This window comes from Sinohyriopsis cumingii, chromosome 2, assembly GCF_028554795.1.
Source record: "Sinohyriopsis cumingii isolate HCF-2022 chromosome 2, ASM2855479v2, whole genome shotgun sequence".
Lineage (NCBI taxonomy): Eukaryota > Metazoa > Mollusca > Bivalvia > Unionida > Unionidae > Sinohyriopsis > Sinohyriopsis cumingii.
This window is the reverse complement of record NC_142962.1, coordinates 167,589,802-167,612,923: the sequence shown is the minus strand read 5'-3', so window position 1 is coordinate 167,612,923 and position 23,122 is coordinate 167,589,802. Positions and strand designations below refer to the sequence as shown.

At 35.7% G+C, this 23,122-nt stretch overlaps 1 protein-coding gene across 2 annotated transcripts; it reads left to right on the top strand.

Annotated features, from left to right (window-relative positions):
- The first annotated feature begins 3,765 nt into the window (after positions 1-3,765).
- On the top strand, positions 3,766-17,568 carry LOC149806263 (uncharacterized). Of its 2 annotated transcripts, none has more exons than XM_089937614.1 (4): positions 3,766-3,870; positions 11,807-11,977; positions 16,691-16,795; positions 17,091-17,568. In XM_089937614.1, the coding sequence occupies exons 2-4, from the start codon at positions 11,813-11,815 to the stop codon at positions 17,298-17,300; spliced, it is 480 nt and encodes a 159-aa protein (XP_089793740.1). In that variant the 5' UTR covers positions 3,766-3,870; positions 11,807-11,812; the 3' UTR covers positions 17,301-17,568. The 2 variants fall into 2 exon arrangements, with proteins under 2 accessions (XP_089793740.1, XP_089793731.1); XM_089937605.1 differs by having other exon boundaries at positions 16,688-16,795.
- The last annotated feature ends 5,554 nt before the right edge of the window (positions 17,569-23,122 follow it).

The following is a 23,122-nucleotide window of genomic DNA, read 5'->3' as shown; positions in this document are numbered from 1 at the left end:
ACCTTTCTGCATACACTATAGCCATACCTTCCCTGCATACACCATAATCATACCTTCCTCGCATACACCATAATCATACCTTCCTCGCATACACTATAGTCATACCTTCCCTGCATATACTATAATCATACCTTCCTCGCATACACTATAGTTATACCTTCCCTACGTACACCATGATCATACGTTCCCTGCATACACCATAATCATACGTTCCCGGCATACACCATAATCATACCTTCCTCGCATACACCATAATCATACCTTCCTCGCATACACCATAATCATGCCTCTGACCTTCCTTAGTTACCCAAACTGACATCACCGTTACTACAACATTCTGCTCACAAAACCTCTTTCATATCTACACTGCCAAAGATTAGACAGATTGATTCAATTCAAGTGGCCGATCCGGAAAAGCTTTAATTTTATGAGAGAAACGCGGTTTGTGTGACAAAATTTTGGCAATTTGCCTTTATCATCTCTTTATAAAATCAAGCATAAAGAATTCAGCATACTAAAGTTATGAAATCAGTAATTTAATTTTGTTTTTGAATTATGTTCATCAAGATGTTTGAACAATAGTTTCAACAAGCAATAAAACTTCGAAAATTATTATTATTATTATTATTATTATTATTATTATTATTGTTGTTGCTGTTAGTGGAGATCTGTTTAATAAAAATAAATTGCACGTGGTAAAAGGATACATTTTTCCTATTTGAATTGAAAGACTTGTCTGGAAATAATGAGCTTATCAGTTGACATGTTAATCACCAAGTGAGTATAAGAGTATTTATGAGTGCACTGTCGTTAATTCATGGCCCGTCATTTCTAAAGCTGAAGGACATATCGTCTAGATCTACATATCAAATTGCAAAATTCAAACTTGTTTCTACACTTATCGACAGCCGCATCAATGTCAATATTTACCTCATTTACTAGACTTGTTTAATCGCTATTGCAATTACACCACATTAAACGTTTACCTGTATCGATCGGTTGCTATAATGGTCACTTGTTCACGAAATCATAAATGGTGACGCATTAGCTGCCGATAAGTCAACGCTAAGTGATCACAATAATCAGCATAGCTTGGTCTAAAAGCGTCTCGTGTTCCGGTGACATACGCGGAAGGTTTTTGGCTTGGGCACTCCGTAATAAAACTTTATATGACTTGAAATCTTACTTAAAATTAATCGTATTAACCCTAAGGCAGAAAGAAATATTTATTAATCCAAATAGTGAGCAGTTTAATGACGATGGGGCCTGATACAACCAACGGAGGGGGGAGTCAAAAATGATGTCCAAGACAAGAAGTTTCCAATCAGAATTTTGGTGAGTCTCAGTCAGGGCAGGGACATATTTATAAAAGGTCGAGGCTTAAAAAAGAGACTAACTCATTTTCTTTAGACAACAGATAGCAAAAAGATTTCCAACTTTGTACAATGTGCAATCGTGTTAGACCAGCAATAATTTGATCGAAAATAAAGAGAAAAGATTTTAAAAGATCGCCAGTTTTGCAAAAACTTCGAATTTTGTTTTTGAAAACAAGAAATATTTGTCCTCGTCTTACTCCCATCTAACGGTTTTCTTTCCAGAGTAAAACTGAAATGACGGAACCGTATTGCAAGCCCTCGTGCATGCTCGCTGTTTATAGATCTATGAATACCTAATAAATGTGTGTGCATGTGCACGTGTGTGTGTGTGTGTGTGTGTGTGTGTGATGTAGCCAATAGTGTTCCACATTCCACATCTATGCACAGGGCACCGCTTGGTTGTACTAATGGATGGGCATTGTAAAAAATAAATCTGCAACCATATCTGAATCGATTAGCAATTCATATAAATGGGTCTCCTTCGTCATTGTAGATGAACTAGAATTTGATGACACATTATATTTATTTAATTTGTACACAGGTTATATTTATTTCATTTGTACACAGGTTATATTTCATTTGTACACAGGTTATATTTATTTCATTTGTACACGTTACATTTCATTTGTACACAGGTTATATTTATTTCATTTGTACACGTTATATTTCATTTGTACACAGGTTATATTTCTTTCTATGTTAATCGTCGAAAAGAATCTGTAAACAAATTACCCGTTACCGCATTCCTAGATAAATCTCAAACTTGGGAAATCGGGGGAAATGGTCTCTTTTTAAAGTTTCCTTTTGTAATATTTGTAAATTAAAATCGAATAACACAGCGTGAATGCATTATCACTTCAGCGGTGAACAAATAAGTGTCCTATTTTAAGACTGCCTTCTGAGGTCGAAATATAAGGAGTGCATTTTGCACACCTACTTACAGATCAACACAGAGTCGTATTATTATTATTATTATTATTATTATTATTATTATAAAGTAATTAGGTTAAATAAAAATAGCAGAGGAGTTTTCGAAGCTGCAAAGATCTTTCACTTAGTGAGACGGTAAGATACAATGTGCGTCAGTCCTGTATGTTCCTAGTACAAACATTTCACAGCTCTGAAAGTGTGGTTTTAAATAAAGTTTCAGTACCATGGGGTCATTTGGGATGGGACAAAACATCCAACTCAATAATTTATTTGTAGTCTATCTAATCTATGTTTCTGTCAGATTATAAATATGAAAGTTACGACCAAAGAATATATGTACAACAGTGTATTTATGGCAGAGTTTAGGTGTCTTTCTCACCCCAAGCAAAAGTCAGTCACAAAGTTTAGTCATAAATGTATTATCTACAACAGTTATGCGGAAAGTAGTTTTCTTTTTTCAGTCAGAGTGACCTTAACTTGGTATATTTTGACTCCAAGATGAAAAGGTTTATTTTTCTCCCTCAAGTAATACACAAAGCTTATTGCCGGTATATGGTTTAGAAGTAACGTTATTGTGCAGAAACCATTTTATGTTCCTTTTAGTTACAGAAACCTTGCGTTTCTCTCTTTTCCATAGCGCAAACCTTCCACAAGTTTAGCGGAGATACATTATCTAAAACAACAGTAATTGTACAAGAATCAGTTTTCTGATTTGACTAATAGTGTCCTTGACCTGTCGACCTCCGCAAGTGCATGGTAAATGTCTCTTGTCTGGTCCTACAGTCTTTGCCTGGAAACAGTTTATTTATTTCAGTCACTATGAACTTGGCCTTCAAACTGTTAATCCCCAAATCGATATGCTTCTTTTTTAAAGTGCGAACTATCCATGGTCCGTATATGTGGTTTAAAACTCAACTCGCTGAGTTAAAACTTAAATTGACCAAAAGACATACAGATGGACAACGTCATAACATTATACGCTCCGCCTTATTGGCCGTGACCGTTAAAATGTGGTCGTTGAAAGTTCTTTTATGTTCATAACTCTAAAAATAAGTATGCTGGTATGTTAAAAAAATATTATATGTGTGTGTGTGTGTGTGTCGCGCGCGCGTGCCTGCATGCGTGTGTGTGTGCGTGTGTGTGTTTGGCGGGAGGTAACTTGTCGTATGTTTACAAAGCATAAAACAGGGAAATTCTAAAGGTTATGTTTGTATAAAACATTGTCCCAATTTTCTTATTTTAGCAAGAACACTTTGCACAAACAAATTATCGTACCTGTAATTTTATAAAATAATTATAATAATGTTAATCATTTTGACTAAATTGCATCTAAACGAAATCCAAGAGGCCTAATACTAGACTTGATGATAAATGATGCCATTTTCCTCTCACCCCAAATGACTTCCCACGACCGTTGTAGCCGGAGAGATTACGCCCAGAACATGAGGAACAATCGATATATTGCTTTATCCTAACCGGATGTGGCGTGACTGTGTCTAAAAGTCAGAGAGAACTTGTTGTAACTCAGGCCGGATACCTAGTCACGGGCAGCTAAATTTGTCAGGTAAGTAACATTTACTCTGCAGTCTATTCTAAACAGGAATTGTTTTGGATTATTTTTATTTTTTATTTTAACAAGACAATTTCCTAGTACACGCTATGACTTTAATGATAATATGATAACTCATTATTTTTGTTGAAAGGTCACGCACAAATATTTCAGCTGGCAAGAAACTAATCCAATCTTTACGTAAGCGAAACACATATCGTATAGATAGGTAAACAAATCGGACGAGGAGTACTTGTTGCAAATTGAAACTACAATCCGTATTTGTGGTAAATTGAAATTTCAATCCGTTACTTGTTCAGGGACCTTTGAACGATTCTAGGAGAAAGAATTTTTTCTATTGACACAAGGATGCATTTTTGAACTTACATATATGATGAAGGTAAAATCATCGTTTCATTGTTATTAAGTGAATATATGTGTCGTGATTTATGAAAACACCTAATTATTGCGCAGTTTTCTACAGAATTATCAATTTTATCTCATTCATCTTTAATTAGACTGATGGTACTTTCAAACTAATTTCTTTGTTATCGCGTCCTCTTAGGAGATAAGGTGCGTAGCTCGATTTTCTCTAATACAAATAGTTTTAGAATTAAAATGTCGAAAGTTGCTGAGATTTCAACGAAATTGGATCAAACTGAAATGATTGGTCAGAAAAGTTGAGTTGTCTTCACATACATTTATCATATAATAATTTGGATTCCCACTATTAAATGTTGTGTTACTTTATTTCATATTTCCAAAAACACTTCTATCGTTATCTATCGAATACATGTTTGTGTCCATCAAAGCTGGCAGGCATAATATCGCGCAACGAGCCCCAACCTTCTTTACGATAAAGCTGGCAGGCATAATATCGCGCAACGAGCCCCAACCTTCTTTACGATAAAGCTGTCAGGCATAATATCGCGCAAAGAGCCCCAACCTTCTTTACGATAAAGCTGGCAGGCATAATATCGCGCAACGAGCCCCAACCTTCTTTACGATAAAGCTGGCAGGCATAATATCGCGCAACTAGACCCAACCCTCTTTACGATAAAGAATCCGATTTCTATGTAGTGGAGGTTGGTTCACTGAATTAGAAAAACTTCCTATGTAATTTGGCAGCCCTCTGAGGGACGGGTAGGTTGACTTATTAGGACGGAAACGTTAAATAACCACTACTGAATCTGCACATTGCGAATCGAGTTTGTTTATTTAATGCAACCTGCGACCTGTTATTATTTACACGAACTAGCCTAACTTTGTAAATGTTGATATTTTCTGTAAGAAACAAATAATTGTATAGTATATCCTTCATTTTACCTTTATTGAGTGCCGTTATAAGCGAAAGTAATAATCTGCAATTAATGTTTCCAATGCTTAGTCAAACATAAATACAAACATAAATTCATTCATATATACATACATACATCCATGCATGCATGCAGGCACGCACGCACGCACGCACAAACATACATACATACATACATACATACATACATACATACATACACTGGGTTATTTTTAAACCACAATCCAAAATATTCTATTACACAGCTAGCCTTTTAGGTGTATTCTGAATTCTCCAGAAACCATTGTAAACGTTATTATTATGTATAACATAGGTTCGGACTACATTTAAAGAATAATACATAATCATGCTATGAGCACATCAACATGAAGCCCAGCAAAACGTGAATGGTGGGACACAGTGACTTTTGTTTTAAGGGTGTGGTGTTCGATCATCGTGTTTTTATATATAACTGTGCCCAAGAAATAAACTTTGAAAAAAAAAAAAAAACTTTAAACAAAGTGAAAGTAATGAGACCTCTTTCTGTAATCAGTGGGTATTTATCAAACTGTATACCCTCAACACGTGCCGCGTTCTGAGTACCAAAGTATTCAGGGTGAAAATAGTCAACTATATGGTCATCACAAATACATAACCGAGAATGTAGTATGCATGTTAGCCCTTCTGTCCAAAGGGTATGTGCCATGAATGTAGTATGCATGTTAGCCCTTCTGTCCAAAGGGTATGTGCCATGAATGTAGTATGCATGTTAGCCCTTCTGTCCAAAGGGTATGTGCCATGAATGTAGTATGCATGTTAAGCGTTAGCCCTTCTGTCCAAAGGGTATGTGCCATGAAATACACCCTAAACTGTTTCGGATGACTTGAAAGAAAGAATGATTAAGAATGAGAGGCTGCACATCAGTTTATACATTTATATGTGTAGACGCTGACGCCAATGGTAAAAATCGCTCTCTTCTAACGTTGTAGCGACGATCTAAACATATGTATATAATTTTTAATAAAGAGATGCTGCGTTTGGTCTTCATTTAACAGTCGTTGGATATCTTCCGTGTCTCTGGTTGCACTTTTACCCTATATGACCTGTTCTGGAGAGAATAATGGTTCTTGTTCATTTTAGACACACGCCAAAATTGTATAGTTTCTTGATCTAATTCTGCTTTTAAAGGTGTTTTGTCTAGTGGCTATAATTTGAGGGCTTTGTCTGATTGCTTTGGTTTGGGGGTTTTGGAGGGCAGTGACAGCAGTGGCTTATCTATGGACACAACAGTCATCCAGGCGTGGTCTGTGAGACGAACCCGGTACGGTAACCACCGAGCTAAGAAAAACCTAATTAAAAACTTACCGCTATCAAGCAATGGTACTCATCCCTAATCTATGTACATTAACATTCTTAGGAAAACAATAACTGAAAGTAAGAACAAGGTAAGAAATGTATTTCTAACAATTATTGATAAATGTCATATAAACTCGTAAACTGTGTTCTTGTTCACTGGCCTAATTAATATAAACTCATCGAAAACTGTGTTCTTGTTCACTGGTCTAATTAATGTAAACTCATCGAAAACTGTGTTCTTGTTCACTGGCCTAATTAATGTAAACTCATTGTAAACTGTGTTCTTGTTCACTGGCCTAATTAATGTAAACTCATCGTAAACTGTGTTCTTGTTCACTGGCCTAATTAATATAAACTCATCGAAAACTGTGTTCTTGTTCACTGGCCTAATTAATGTAAACTCATCGAAAACTGTGTTCTTGTTCACTGGTCTAATTAATGTAAACTCATCGAAAACTGTTCTTGTTCACTGGTCTAATTAATGTAAACTCATCGAAAACTGTGTTCTTGTTCACTGGCCTAATTAATGTAAACTCATCGTACACTGTGTTCTTGTTCACTGGCCTAATTAATGTAAACTCATTGTAAACTGTGTTCTTGTTCACTGGCCTAATTAATATAAACTCATCGTAAACTGTGTTCTTGTTCACTGGCCTAATTAATGTAAACTCATTGTAAACTGTGTTCTTGTTCACTGGCCTAATTAATATAAACTCATCGTAAACTGTGTTCTTGTTCACTGGCCTAATTAATGTAAACTCATCGTAAACTGTGTTCTTGTTCACTGGTCTAATTAATATAAACTCATCGTAAAATGTGTTCTTGTTCACTGGCCTAATTAATGTAAACTCATTGTAAACTGTGTTCTTGTTCACTGGTCTAATTAATATAAACTCATCGAAAACTGTTCTTGTTCACTGGCCTAATTAATATAAACTCATCGAAAACTGTTCTTGTTCACTGGCCTAATTAATATAAACTCATCGTAAACTGTGTTCTTGTTCACTGGCCTAATTAATGTAAACTCATCGTAAACTGTGTTCTTGTTCACTGGCCTAATTAATGTAAACTCATCGAAAACTGTTCTTGTTCACTGGCCTAATTAATATAAACTCATCGTAAACTGTGTTCTTGTTCACTGGCCTAATTAATGTAAACTCATCGTAAACTGTGTTCTTGTTCACTGGCCTAATTAATATAAACTCATCGAAAACTATGTTCTTGTTCACTGGCCTAATTAATATAAACTCACCGTAAACTGTGTTCTTGTTCACTGGCCTAATTAATATAAACTCATCGTAAACTGTTTTCTTGTTCAATGTGCTAATTAATTTGAAAAGTCACACGATTATTAAAGATACTTTATTAAAATAATCTTGGCAAATGCATTCCTAAGTCAGATAACTGTATACAACAACATAATAATTAATACAATGGAATTCGTGCGATTCACCTCAGGAAATATCATAAAAACAACCTTGAACATGGTCTAACACTCTAGCTTTAGTACGTCTGCGCAGTTGCACGCATAGCATATTTGTAAAGGAAGAAAAATAAAAACAAAATTATGATTGCATCGATACCGTTAATTATTAAAATAATGATAGCTGCGAGCATGCCACCGTCAAGGATTGAAATAAACGAAGAGATAAGAAACCACAGTAAACAACGTTGATTAAGCTAGGGCTAATAATGATAAACTGTGTGACTGCTGAGTTCAATCAAGCTAGACGGGGGAAATATTTATATTCTGTACGATGGCCAAATGATATAAGAAATATTTCAAATAACTGACAGTAGAGTGAATCATTAGGAATGAAATACAATGCATGAGTTTGATGATCAAGGTGGTCTCTCATCAAAATATTCTGTTCCCGGGGAATATCATGAGCTTATGTAAGAGATATGTAAAATATAGACATTCATCTGAACGCCTGTCACGAATGGATCACAAACCTAATTTGTTTTGCATGCCACTTACGCTTGAATTTTGGGAGTATATTTTTAACCCGCCGAGCTGTATATTTTCTTCATTTTTATGTATGTGTTCATTGTTTAGGTCTTTAACCATACATAATCTATACAATAGAAAGGAGATGGATTGAAACTCAGTCCAAATATGTAACATAATGTTCGTAGCTATATACATTATCTTGATGTACAGGGCCATTCTAATTTAGAATTCTAACAAACATATTTTTGTTTTTAAAAACACGATTACTGTTATTATTACACACTATAATTACCCCCCCCCCCCCGTATAAAACAAAATATATCGCCCTAAGTTCTTAGAAGGGCAAAACCAAACGTTAATAAGTACATCTCTCATATTGTCCCGTCCATGTTCTTTGTAGTGGCAAACTAGACCTTAATTAGTAAACCTATCATATTGCCCTGTCTGTGTTCTTAGTCGGACAAAGCCAAACGTTAATTAGTAAACCTATCATATTGCCCTGTCTGTGTTCTTAGTCGGACAAAGCCAAACGTTAATTAGTAAACCTATCATATTGCCCTGTCTGTGTTCTTAGTCGGACAAAGCCAAACGTTAATTAGTAAACCTATCATATTGCCCTGTCTGTGTTCTTAGTCGGACAAAGCCAAACGTTAATTAGTAAACCTATCATATTGCCCTGTCTGTGTTCTTAGTCGGACAAAGCCAAACGTTAATATGTAAACCTATCATATTGCCCTGTCTGTGTTCTTAGTCGGACAAAGCCAAACGTTAATATGTAAACCTATCATATTGCCCTGTCTGTGTTCTTAGTCGGACAAAGCCAAACGTTAATATGTAAACCTATCATATTGCCCTGTCTGTGTTCTTAGTCGGACAAAGCCAAACGTTAATATGTAAACCTATCATATTGCCCTGTCTGTGTTCTTAGTCGGACAAAGCCAAACGTTAATATGTAAACCTATCATATTGCCCTGTCTGTGTTCTTAGTCGGACAAAGCCAAACGTTAATATGTAAACCTCTCATACTGCCCTGTCTGTGTTCTTAGTCGGACAAAGCCAAACGTTAGTTAGTAAACCTGTCATATTGCCCTGTCTGTGTCCTTAGTCGGACAAAGCCAAACGTTAATTAGTAAACCTGTCATATTGCCCTGTCTGTGTTCTTAGTCGGACAAAGCCAAACGTTAATATGTAAACCTATCATATTGCCCTGTCTGTGTTCTTAGTCGGACAAAGCCAAACGTTAATATGTAAACCTCTCATATCGCCCCTTCTAAGTTCTTAGTAGGATAAAACCAGACAGAAATTGATAAAAGTTGACCCATGACGTTATGGCAAAATTAATTTAACAATATATTTCCATAAGATATTGGGTTTTAAAAATTATAAATGTCCTTGACTTTTTGTAAACCATGATAGTTGATGCTGAGAATCCGGTTTATATTCGATTTTTATTGTGCCACATACTGATCCATCAGTACTTTGACTATAAATTGAATAATTTTAAATTTTATAAATGGGACTGTAATGTCTGAGCACCTCTGATGACCATTACTAATAAACTTACACTGATGACCATTACTAATAAACTTACATTAATGACCATTACTAATAAACATACACTAATGACCATTACTAATAAACTTACACTAATGACCATTGCTAATAAACTTACACTAATGACCATAACTAATAAACTTACATTTATGACCATAACTAATAAACTTACATTTATGACCAATGCTAATAAACTTATATTAATGACCATTGCTAATAAACTTACATTTATGACCATTGCAAATAAACTTAATTGCTAATAAACTTACATTTATGACCATAACTAATAAACTTACATTTATAACCATTGCTAATAAACTTACACTAATGACCATTGCTAATAAACTTGCACTGATGACCATTAGTGATAAACTTACACTAATGACCATTATTAATAAACTTACTCTGATGACCATTACTAATAAACTTACATTAATGACCATTACTAATAAATTTACGCTAATGACCATTACTAATAAACTTACACTAATGACCATTGCTAATAAACTTACACTGATGACCATTACTAATAAACTTACACTAATGACCATAACTAATAAACTTACATTTATGACCATTGCTAATAAACTTACATTAATGACCATTGCTAATAAACTTACACTAATGACCATTGCTAATAAACTTGCACTGATGACCATTAGTGATAAACTTAAACTAATGACCATTACTAATAAACTTACACTAATGACCATTACTAATAAACTTACTCTGATGACCATTACTAATAAACTTGTACTCTGATGACCAGCATTATTAAACTTACTCTTCACAAAACCAAACCATTTCTTAAGTTATTGACTTGACCTATTATTTCCCAAAAGACCGTACCCTATACTTGAAATACAGTACAACAGTTACATCTACATTTCCGTTGTTTGATGAACGCTGGTTGTCATCCCATATCTCCTGATTGACCAGACATATGTCTGTACATACTTAATAACTAGACATAATAGCATTGCCCTAATATATAGTGCACTTAAACATCGATTTATATCCTTATATTCCAACCCCAACGAAATACTGATCAAACAGAACAAACTAACTAAAATAACTACCTTTCATTAATAGTACAATCGTCATGCGCCATGTCAATAAAAACTTTATACTTGGCAAGAAGAACTCTCATAGCCCGTCCATCACTTTTGGTAATTATTTTAATGTGATGTAATAATTTAAATTTTTACTTAGCGTCATTTTTTATTTATGTAATGTCATAATTGTTACGTATACTTAACGTCAGTCTAAGGTTCACATTTTTTCTGCTTCATCTAAAATATTACAACAATAAAAGATATAAATAGAAAAGTACGTCTTGGTGTACAGCTGGGTCTCAAATGTTTTTTGATCTGGAGAGTTTACGTTGCACAAGGCTCCTGAAGGATAACTGTAAGCTTCAACTGTGTGTCCTGTGGTTTTAATAATGTTATTTATACGTATTCGATGATCTAGTGATCCATGATCTACTGATCCATGATCTACTGATCCATGATCTACTGATCCACGATCTACTGATCCACGATCTACTGATCCTTGATCTACTAATCCACGATCTACTGAATCCACGATCTACTGATCCATGATCTACTGATCCACGATCTACTGATCCATGATCTACTGATTAACGATCTACTTATCCATGACTACAATTGTATACTTTATGTATTTATTAAATTTGAACCTTTATGTCTGTGTCGGTGAAATCAAGTTTTATAAGGCTTGTCTGTATAGAATGGTCGAAATGGTTTCAGTTTTAATTATTTGTGTCATAGAAAATCATGACTGTGTCCAGACTTCAGCAAGCCTGTGTTATGGCGATGTGTCTGCTCGCCACATTTGACTTCAGTAGTTGCCAGGATGACAACACCATGGCATTAAACTTCAGAAACACCGCTCGGAATGGCAGGGGTAGGCAGCGGCCCCGGAACAACAGAAACTTCGGGGTAAGCTAAAATCCACATTAACACTCATTTGGAGAACACTCGCACATACACATATGTTTTGACGTAACTGCATACATTCCATAACGTCTTTTTTTAAAAACAAAATCTCCATTCTGTCCCTATATTTGTCGGCGACAATAGCATATCGATTAGTTTCTTCTTCACAAGCTTATATTCAGCAAGTTTTATTAATAGAGCAAACAAACCTACGTTTTCCAAAGAATTACAATTTCACTTCTTCTTAAGAAAAGGTAGTGGTACTTTTTCAGTATGATAATGACACTATGTATGAAACTTGTCCAGTCATCAAGTTTGGAAATCAAATAAAGTATTGTAATACAGGATGAACAATGTCTCTACCGATACAAGGGTTCTTCGCTTTCTTATAGGAAGGGTATTTATAGAGTTCTGAAAATTATTGTGCTGTACAAACGGGACAACTGTATACTCTTTATACACGGGAAAACTGTATGCTCTTTATACACGGGAAAACAGTATGCTCTTTATACACGGGACAACTGTATGCTCTTTATACACGGGAAGACTGTATGCTCTTTATACACCGGAAAACTGTATGCTCTTTATACACGTGACAACTGTATGCTCTTTATACACGGGAAAACTGTATACTCTTTATACACGGGACAACTGTATACTCTTTATACACGGGAAAACTGTATGCTCTTTATACACGGGACAACTGTATGCTCTTTATGCACGGGACAACTGTATGCTCTTTATACACGGGAAAACTGTATACTCTTTATACACGTGACAACTGTATACTCTTTATACACGGGACAACTGTATACTCTTTATACACGGGAAAACTGTATGCTCTTTATACACGGGACAACTGTTCTTACAACTGCATGGCGGCTTTCAAATTAGCTTCCTATCAGCGAATCTTTGATAACGGAATTCAGACAAATGTCCGCTCGAGATATATACGATAAGGATTGTAAGGACGATATGGCAAAGTTTGAATGCCGTACTCCTTCGGGATGTCTATCACGACGACGGATTAACGCACCGTCGTGTTCTCACTGAGTAGATGGATACATCATGCATCGGTTCTGTGGTGTTTCACAACTTTAGGCAACATGTTGGATGTACAAAATGTCCTTTGTCAGGCAGAGGTACTTGCACCTTGCATCGAAAACAAATGCCAAAAAAAACTCTACGTCGAGAGATTTGTGGTCTTTGCTTGTTTTCTCCGGTCCATACGTCTCTTGAGTCGGGTTGGATGAAATAAATCCATGTTTCCTCACCCCTGTCAGTCTCATTCAAATGTTTCTGGTCACTCCTTTCAAATTTGGTGTGTAGATGTTTGACGATTTCAACCTGAATCTGTTTCTATCAGCCATCAACAAATGCTGATCCATCGAGCACACACCTGTCTGAGCTTCCAATGATTTTTAAATATTCGACAAATAGTTGTCTGATTATTGATAATAGCAATATCTTCCACTGTTTATCGAATATCTTCATCAAGTGCAACTTCACAGCAAAAGCATCCCGCTAACCAAGGACGTTCGGGGCTTGTGTATTTAGGTATTCCAAAAACTTCTGTTAGGGGTGTGGGGAAGATACTACTCCGTACCTTGAATGTTTTAAGGTATTAAATACTGGCTAATGGCTGTATGAATGCTTTCAACTCGCTAACCACGCAAATGTTATTAAATGCTGGCTGAAGGCTGTATGAATGCTTTCAACTCGTTACCCACACAAATGTTATTCAACGCTGGCTGAAGGCTGTATGAATGGTTTCAACTCGCTGCCCACACAAATGTTATTACATGCTATAAAGATTAGATAAAGACAACCCTGTAAACTGGGCAACCAATGTTATTGACCTGTTTTTACCAATCTTTTTTGGGGTATTTCTCGCTTAATAAAATGTTGTAGACAGAAACCAATGTTTGTCAATATTTTTGGAATGAATTGAGGATTCGTCTTTCCAAAACTGACAAATGATATTAACAATTTACATAAATGCGTGTATTATAACATATATCAAACGGAATTGGAACCGGAAAAGTACGTTATGTGGATTACCCTTTTTACTGAGGAAATTATTTACTAAATTCGTGTGCTCAGCGCACATGCTGAAAGTGAAGACAGATAGGCGTAATAGGATTGCGAGAAATCATAGGCACTATGACTTATGCTGGAAAATAATGTGTATTTGGTAGAAGGTGAATTCCATTTCGTTTCTGTTTGTCCAGCTTACGATCATTTAAGAAAAAAAATACTTTCACGAAGTTTGTTATATTCATGTTAAAAATGTGTCCCCCCCGAGTATATTAATTATAATATGTGTACCCTCATGAGTATATTATTTCTAATATTTTTTACCCTCATGAATATATTAATGATAATATGTGTACCCTCATGATTATTAATTGTAATATGTGTACCCTCATGAATATGTTAATTATAATATGTGTACCCTCATGAGTACATTAATTATAATATGTGTACCCTCATGAGTATGTTAATTATAATATGTGTACCCTCATGAGTATGTTAATTATAATATGTGTACCCTCATGAGTATGTTAATTATAATATGTGTACCCTCATGAGTACATTAATTATAATATGTGTACCCTCATGAGTATGTTAATTATAATATGTGTACCCTCATGAGTATGTTAATTATAATACGTGTACCCTCATGAGTATATTAATTATAATATGTGTACCGTCAAGAGTATATTGATTATAATATGTGTACCCTCACGAGTATATTTATTATAATATGTGTACCCTCATGAGTTTATTAATTATAATACGTGTATCCTCATGAGTATGTTAATTATAATACGTGTACCCTCATGAGTATATTAATTATAATATGTGTACCCTCATGAGTATGTTAATTATAATACGTGTACCCTCACGAGTATATTAATTATAATATGTGTACCGTCAAGAGTATATTGATTATAATATGTGTACCCTCACGAGTATATTTATTATAATATGTGTACCCTCATGAGTTTATTAATTATAATACGTGTATCCTCATGAGTATGTTAATTATAATACGTGTACCCTCATGAGTATATTAATTATAATATGTGTACCCTCATGAGTATGTTAATTATAATATGTGTACCCTCACGAGTATCTTAATTATAATACGTGTACCCTCACGAGTATATTAATTATAATATGTGTACCCTCACGAGTATATTAATTATAATACGTGTATCCTCATGAGTATGTTAATTATAATATGTGTACCCTCATGAATATATTAATTATAATATGTGTACCCTCACGAGTATATTAATTATGTGTGCCCTCATGAGTTTATTAATTATAATACGTGTATCCTCATGAGTATGTTAATTATAATATGTGTACCCTCATGAGTATGTTAATTATAATACGTGTATCCTCATGAGTATTATAATTATATGTGTACCCTCATGAGTATGTTAATTATAATACGTGTATCCTCATGAGTATTATAATTATATGTGTACCCTCATGAGTATGTTAATTATAATATGTGTACCCTCATGAATATATTAATTATAATATGTGTACCCTCACGAGTATATTAATTATAATATGTGTGCCCTCATGAGTTTATTAATTATGATACGTGTATCCTCATGAGTATGTTAATTATAATATGTGTACCCTCATGAGTATGTTAATTATAATACGTGTATCCTCATGAGTATTATAATTATATGTGTACCCTGATGAGTATTATAATTATATGTGTACCCTCATGAGTATTATAATTATATGTGTACCCTCATGAGTATTATAATTATAAGAAATCTTTCTTACTTTATCAATTCGACTCTTTGTCTGAGACAATCTCTGATAATTCCTACGAAAAATGAATTGTACATTTAGTGGTAGTAACATCTTTATAATATAACACATCGATTAGTTCAAGGAAATTGTATATGTATACTCATTGAATGTCTGTACTCCAATGGCGCACACTGTATTTACTCGTATTTTAAATACGAGCCTAAAGTACTGAATAAAATATTATTATCATTATTCTTATGACTAAAATAAAGTTGTGTAGATTGACCTTCCGAGATAAAATTTTTTAGGTTTCTCTTCTTTGCTGTTAATTAATACAGCGGCTTGATAGCTGTTGAACGCATTTTTGGGCCAAAGCATTCACATCGTGACTATGGAACCGATTGCCCTCACGTGGTCGCTTTTTCTTTTAAACATAACTTTAGAGAAGCAATGACACATGAGTCTTCTATATTTATCAGTATGAGAAAGTTTACCTTTAACCAAATAAGAAATATGTGTTTATAGGTACTTCGAGGCAGGACCGGCCTTAGGCCGATTGGACCAATGTGGCCAATCGGGCACCGCGCTCTCAGGGGTCCCGCGCGATGGTAATATTTACAAATATATCTATAGAGGGAAAGTAATTTTAAGGCGATAGAAGAAAACCTTTTAAGTTCAGTATCATATAACACTTGTTTAAAGGTTTATTTCCAAATGCCGTGCTCACAGGGGGCCCGCGTGTAAATCCAGGGGGCCCAGACAAAAAGATCCAAATGACACCCAGCTTTTGCTAGGGCTGCTCCTGCTTCGAGTATTTGATTTTTATTTCATTTCTATCCATAAATGCCTCTGGTTGTAAATAGGTTGAACACCTCATTTTCTAAACTTTGCAAGATATATGTATAATGAGTGGAACTTCTTTATTAGCAGGGAGTCCCAGATATTCGGCCACAACTAAGCAATGTTGACTGGCGGATGTACGCACCGCGGCCGCCAACACCAGAGGAAGTGGAGTGCCAAGTGGAGGTTCAGGTGGTTCGTATTTTTGCCACGAAATATGGTCGGTATAACTAAAGAATGAAAAGATATAATTGTATGCTAAGTCCAGTTATACTATGAAAGATTTAAATTTGATAAATGTCAGCTTCTTGGCTTTTTCATTCATATATAAACAATGGTGCTGTATTTACTAATTGAACTTAGGAATTTTTCATGACACTATTAATCCATTAGGCCTTCTGGGTTCTTATTATCTTTAGCTATATAGTTTCTTTCCTATAAATAATATAATTAGATACTTGCATTTTATCTTACTTACTTGTGCTTGCAGACGACACGTGTAGGGGGGCGCTGTATTCGGTTGGGCGGGGTAGATGGTCCAGCTGTCTGCCAATCGGGAATCCATCTTGACCTCTTCAACTCAGATTGCGACCAGATCATGCATGCGCGCGACGCCTTGGCTGCCATGGAGGCCAATCTACGAGGAGACTACTCGACTAATTCTACCTCAGATCCATTTGAGGACCTCCCCTTACAATGATGATGAAATCAGTTGCACAATCATCCTTTAGATTCTATGATAATAGAACTCCAGAATCTGCAATTCGCCTCTTGTACTGACTGCAATTGGTCTTCTGTAAAACTGCAATTTTCAGTCAGGTTCGAAAGAGATAACATCAGACATGGTCTATAATATTGTAATTTTTCTGTTGAATCGATTTTATTAAATGGCTTAACAATTTCACTTCTTTTTTTTTTTTCTTTTTTTTTTCTTTTTTTTTTGATTTTCTAAACTGAATAAACATCGTGTTATGCAACATCAGTATCATTTTTGTCTTGTCTAATCCACCTGGTCGTCATAGCAACATTGAAAAACTCGTGGGCCGATGACTTTTTCCCACTTTTTTGTGAACTAGATGCACTCACATTATCAACGATAATAAGTATTCATAAAATGCGGCTGTGTTTTGGTATCGAGAAAACGTGTGAAACTAAAGTTGTTAAACGCTATTGTCAGGAAACAGTCTTTCTAAAACTCAAATATTGGTACGACATACAGTGAGATAGATATGAACAGAAAGTAAGTTGGGTCATATGTTTTGGCAAGGTTCAGACTAGAGTGGTTTACTTTGATAGGGAATCTGCCAAGGTTCTGACTAGGTAGGGGTTTTTCTATGAATTTTTCAAGGTTCTGGCTGGGATTAATTTGTTTTCTGGGCAGTTTGTTAAGGGTTTGACTGTGAGGGGTTGTTCCTATCAATGTTATGAATATTCTGTTTGGAAGTTTTTTTCCTGGGTACTTGCCAAGGTTCCGGCTGGAAGGATTTGATTTTGATGTGGATTTTGTTTTGCTGGGGATTTTGTAAAGGATTTGCCTATGATGATTTTTTTTGTCTTTGTATTTGCCAAGGTTCTAGATGGAGGGAGTTTGTTTTAACTGGGATTTTCTTAAGCCTCTCGCTGGAGTGGCTTGTTTTGCTTAAAGCATATTTATCATTTTTCTTATAACAAAGAATAATTTGCTATGATTCTAGCTGGAGAGGGTTTGGTTTGCTAAGAATTATGTTAAGCTTCTACATGAAGTGATTTGTTTCGCTGAGGATTTTGTCAAAGTTTTGGATGGTGGTGTTTTACTTCAGATTTTTCCACGGTTCAGGCTTGAAGGTGGACTTTCAGAGGGACTTAGCCAAGGTCCGGCTATATTGATTTTGTATTGCTGTAAATTTTGTTAAGCTTCTGGTAAGAGATATTGCTTAACTTGGGATATTCTCAACGTTCTGGATGTAAGAGCTTATTTTGATCTGGATTTTGTCATTGTTCTGGACGAGGGGTTTGTTTTACTGGGGACTTTTTCAAGATTCCGTCTTAGACAGAGCTTTCCTGATTATGATTAGAGGGGTTGGATTTTATTTGTATTTGTCAAGGTTTTAGCTGTATGGCTTTGTTTTGCTGGCGATTTTCGGATTGTTCTAGCTGAAGGAGGGTAGATTTTGTCAAGGATCTGGCTGGCTTTGAGTTGTTTTAATGTGGATATTGTCACAACTTAGGCTAGGAATGTTTACTCTCTGATGAGTTTTGGTTCGTGTAGTTTGTTTTGCTGGTGATTTTTGGCACAGTTCTGGTGCGTATGGTTTGCTATCCTGTGGTTTTTGTCATGGTTCATGGCACGTTGGGTTTGGTTTTATTGTGGATTTTCTCATGGTTCATGGTGCGTGTTGTTGGTTCTGCTGGAGATTGTGTCACAGTTCTGGTTTGTGGGGTTTGTTTTATTTGGGGAATTTGTCATAGTCCCAGGTGCGTGTAGTTTGTTTTGATGTAGAATTTGTATGGTTCTCAGTGCATGTAGTTTGTTTTGATGCGGATTTTGTCATGGTTCTCGGTGCGTGTAGTTTGTTTTGATGGGTATTTTTTCATGGTTCTTGGTACGTGTAGTTTGTTTTGATTGGTATTTGTTCATGGTTCTTGGTGCGTGTATTTATTTTTATGTGGATTTTGTCATGGATCTTGGTGCGTGTAGTTTGCTTTGATGGGTATTTTGTCATGGTTCTTGGTGCGTGTAGTTTGTTTTGATCTGGATTTTGTCGTGGTTCTTGATGCGTGTAGATTGTTTTGATGTGGATTTTGTCATGGGTCTAGGTACGTGTAGTTTGTTTTAATGGGTATCTTTTACCTTTTCTTCGTGTGTGTAGTTTGTCTTAATGCATATTTTGTCGTGGTTCCTGGTGCGTGTAGTTTGTTTTGATGGGTATTTTCTCATGGTTCTTGGTGCGTGTAGTTTGCTTTGATGGGGATTTTGTCATGGTTCTTGGTGCGTCTAGTTTGTTTTGATGGGGATTTTGTCATGGTTCTTGGTATGTTTAGTTTGTTTTGATGAGGATTTTATTATGGTTCTTGGTGCGTGTAGTTTGTTTTGATCTGGTTTTTGTCGTGGTTATTGGTGCGTGTATTTTGTTTTCATGGGCTTTTATCATGGTTCTTGGTGCGTGTATTTTGTTTTGATGTGGATTTTGTCATGTGTGCAGGTGCAGTTTGTTAAAATGGGTATTTGTTTTACCTTTTCTTGGTGCGTGTAGTTTGTCTTAATGCATATTTGGTCATGGTTCCTGGTGCGTGTAGTTTGTTTTGACGGGTATTTTGTAATGGTTCTTTCTTCGTGTAGTTTGTTTCGATGTGGAGTTTGTCATGGTTCTTGCTTCGTGTAGTTTGTTTTGATGGGTATTTTATCATTGTTCTTGGTGCGTTTAGTTTATTTTAATGGGGATTTTGTTATGGTTGATGGTGGGTGTGGTTTGCTTTTGATGGGGATTTTGTCACGGTTCTACGTGCGTGTAGTTTGTTTTGATGGGTATTTTGTCATGATTCCTGGTGCGTTTAGTTTGTTTTGATGGGGATTTTGTCATGATTCCTGGTGCGTGTAGTTTGTTTTGATGGGTATTTTGTCATGATTCCTGGTGCGTGTAGTTTGTTTTCATGGGTATTTTGTCATGATTCCTGGTGCGTTTAGTTTGTTTTGATGGGGATTTTATTATGGTTCTGGGTGCATGTAGTTTGTTTTAATCCGATTTTGCCGTGGTTCTAGGTGCGTGTATTTTGTTTTCATGGGTATTTTATCATGGTTCTTGGTGCGTGTAGTTTTTCTTGATGTTGATTTTGTCATGGATCTAGGTGCTTGTAGTTTGTTTTTATGGTTATTTTGTACTATTCTTGGTGCGTGTAGGTTGTCTTAATGCATATTTTGTCATGCTTCCTGGTGCGTGTAGTTTGTTTTTATATGGATTTTGTCATGGTTCTTGGTGTAATTTGTTTTGATGTGAATTTTGTCATGGTACTTGGCGCGTGTAGTTTATTTAAATGTAGATTTTGTCATGGTTCTTGGTGCGTATAGTTTGTTTTAATGGGTATTTCGTCATGGTCGTTGATGTGTGTAGTTTTCTTTGATGTTGATTTTGTCACGGTTCTACGTGCGTGTATTTGTTTTGATGGGTATTTTGTCATGGTTCTTGGTGCCTGTAGTTTGTTTTGATGTGGATTTTGTCACAGTTCTAGGTGGGTGTAGTTTGTTTTGACGTGGATCTTAGCATGGTCATTGGTGCGTGCAGTTTGTTTTGATATGGATTTTGTCATGGTTCTTGGTTCGTGTACTTTGTTTTAATGGGTATTTTGTCATGGTTCTTGGTGCCTGTAATTTGTTTTGATGTGGATTTTGTACACAGTTCTAGGTGCGTGTAGCTTGTTTTTATTATGTATTTTGTCATTGTCATCGGTGCGTGTAATTTGTTTTGGTGTGGATTTTGTCATGATTCTTGGTTCGTGTAGTTTGTTTTGATGTTGATTTTGTCATGGTTCTAGCTTAAGGGCTTTGTGTTAATGGAAGATTTTGCTAAGGTTTTGCCTCTGTAAAATTCGTATTCTAGCATTTGTATATCTTACAAATTGCTTATACATGTACTGTTAACTATAGAAATACATATGCATTCTTGTTATAGACATAGATTTTTGATTGACTGTTGAAGGATACCGTTACAGTTGACGCCAGTGTCTAAGAAAAATAACGTATACTTTATGTCACTGTAATCTAATTATAATAGAACGTATACTTTATGTCACTGTAATCTAACTATAATAGTGATTTCATATCCTACCAATTATAAGATAATATTTGCTTCCTTTATTCATGTCAACGTAATATTCAGTTGGTGCTGGAACCCTCTTTGTGGCAAAATAGTAAACAACATGAATGTTTACTAAATGGATTAGAATGTTGTTGAAGTTATATTTCTTGACGAAACTGAAGCTGTTACTTTCTGCCAAGATAATAAAACTGGTAATTTAGACCAACACTCAGTATAAGTGGATACCTCTTAATTGATTTAATTCCGTCGTACAGGGATTCCCCGTTGTCGATTATCTTAAATCCTCAGTCCTTACTACATGCTAGCCATTCTTTATGGTAGGCCTATTTGTCTGTCAGCATGGCAGGTCCACAAAGGCAGTCTGCACCGGGGCGTTAAATAATGAACGATCCGTAAGTAAACGATTTTAATGATGGTTTCGCATTCTTGTCTGAATTTCCAAACGTGGTTGCGTGATGATCCAGATCATTATTAAAAAGAGACAGGTCGTTGTGGTGCAATTCAGTCTTATCTCGTAACTATCGATGTTGTTCTGTAAAATCCTTCGATATGGAAATGTTATCATTATCCGACACATCTCTTTGTTATCATTATCCGACACATCTTTTAATGAGAAACCAACATATCATAGCCATAGAAGATTTCCTTAACTCTGTCATTACTAAGTTCGGTCCGAATTATATTAAATAGGTTCCGTAATAAAGTAAATGTTAGCTAGTGGCAATGCACAAAGGAAATATTTATTATTTCCTTGTTCAGTTGCTATTTTCTCGTCTGCTTGAATGCTTCAGCAGAAAAATCGTTGACTGCTTATGTCATGATAACAAAGGTTACACGACTGGAGAAAAATAAAGACTGAGTCTAGTATGATGACTGGGTCTAGCATGATGACTATGTCTAGCATGACGACTGGGTATAGGATAATGACTGGGTCCAGGAAAATGACTTTGTTTAGCATGACGATTGGGTTTAGCATAATGACTTGGTCTAGCATGACGACTGGGGCTAGCATGACAGTTGGGTCTAGGATAATGACTGGGCCCAGCATAAAGACTTGGTCTAGCATGACGACTGGGTTTAGCATAATGACTTGGTCGAGCATGACGACTGAGACTAGCAAGACAGCTGGGTCTAGGAGAATGACTGGGTCCAGCATAATGACCTGGTCTTGCATGACGATTGGATTTAGCATAATGAATGGTCTAGCATCACAGCTGGGTAAAGAACGACGACTGGGTCTAGCATGACGAATGAGTCTAGCATAGACTGTATCTAGCATGATAACTGGGTCTAGCATGATGAATGGGTCTAGCATGACAGCTGGGTAAAGCATGACAACTGGATATTGGATGACGACTGGGTTAAGCATGATGACTTGGTCTTGCATGATGACTGGGTCTAGAATGACGACTGGGTCTAGTATTATGCCTGGCTCTAGCATAAAATGTCCTTTTGATCAGCTCCTGAAAAATATTCATACATAAAGCATATTAGTTCGGTTATTAAAAGATAACAAAATCTTTAACTTCCTCCATTACTAACAATCCACATCTCTAGCATAAATTAAAGCTCGAAATGCATTTTCTGTCACATGTTCATGTGAATTATTAAACATTTCCGTCAACAGTTGATCTCCAGCTGTCTGAACGATCAGACGATGCAGAAGTTGTTGTTTCCTTTATGCCATTCGTGAACAGACAAAAAATGGTTGGTTTGGTCCGGCTAAATT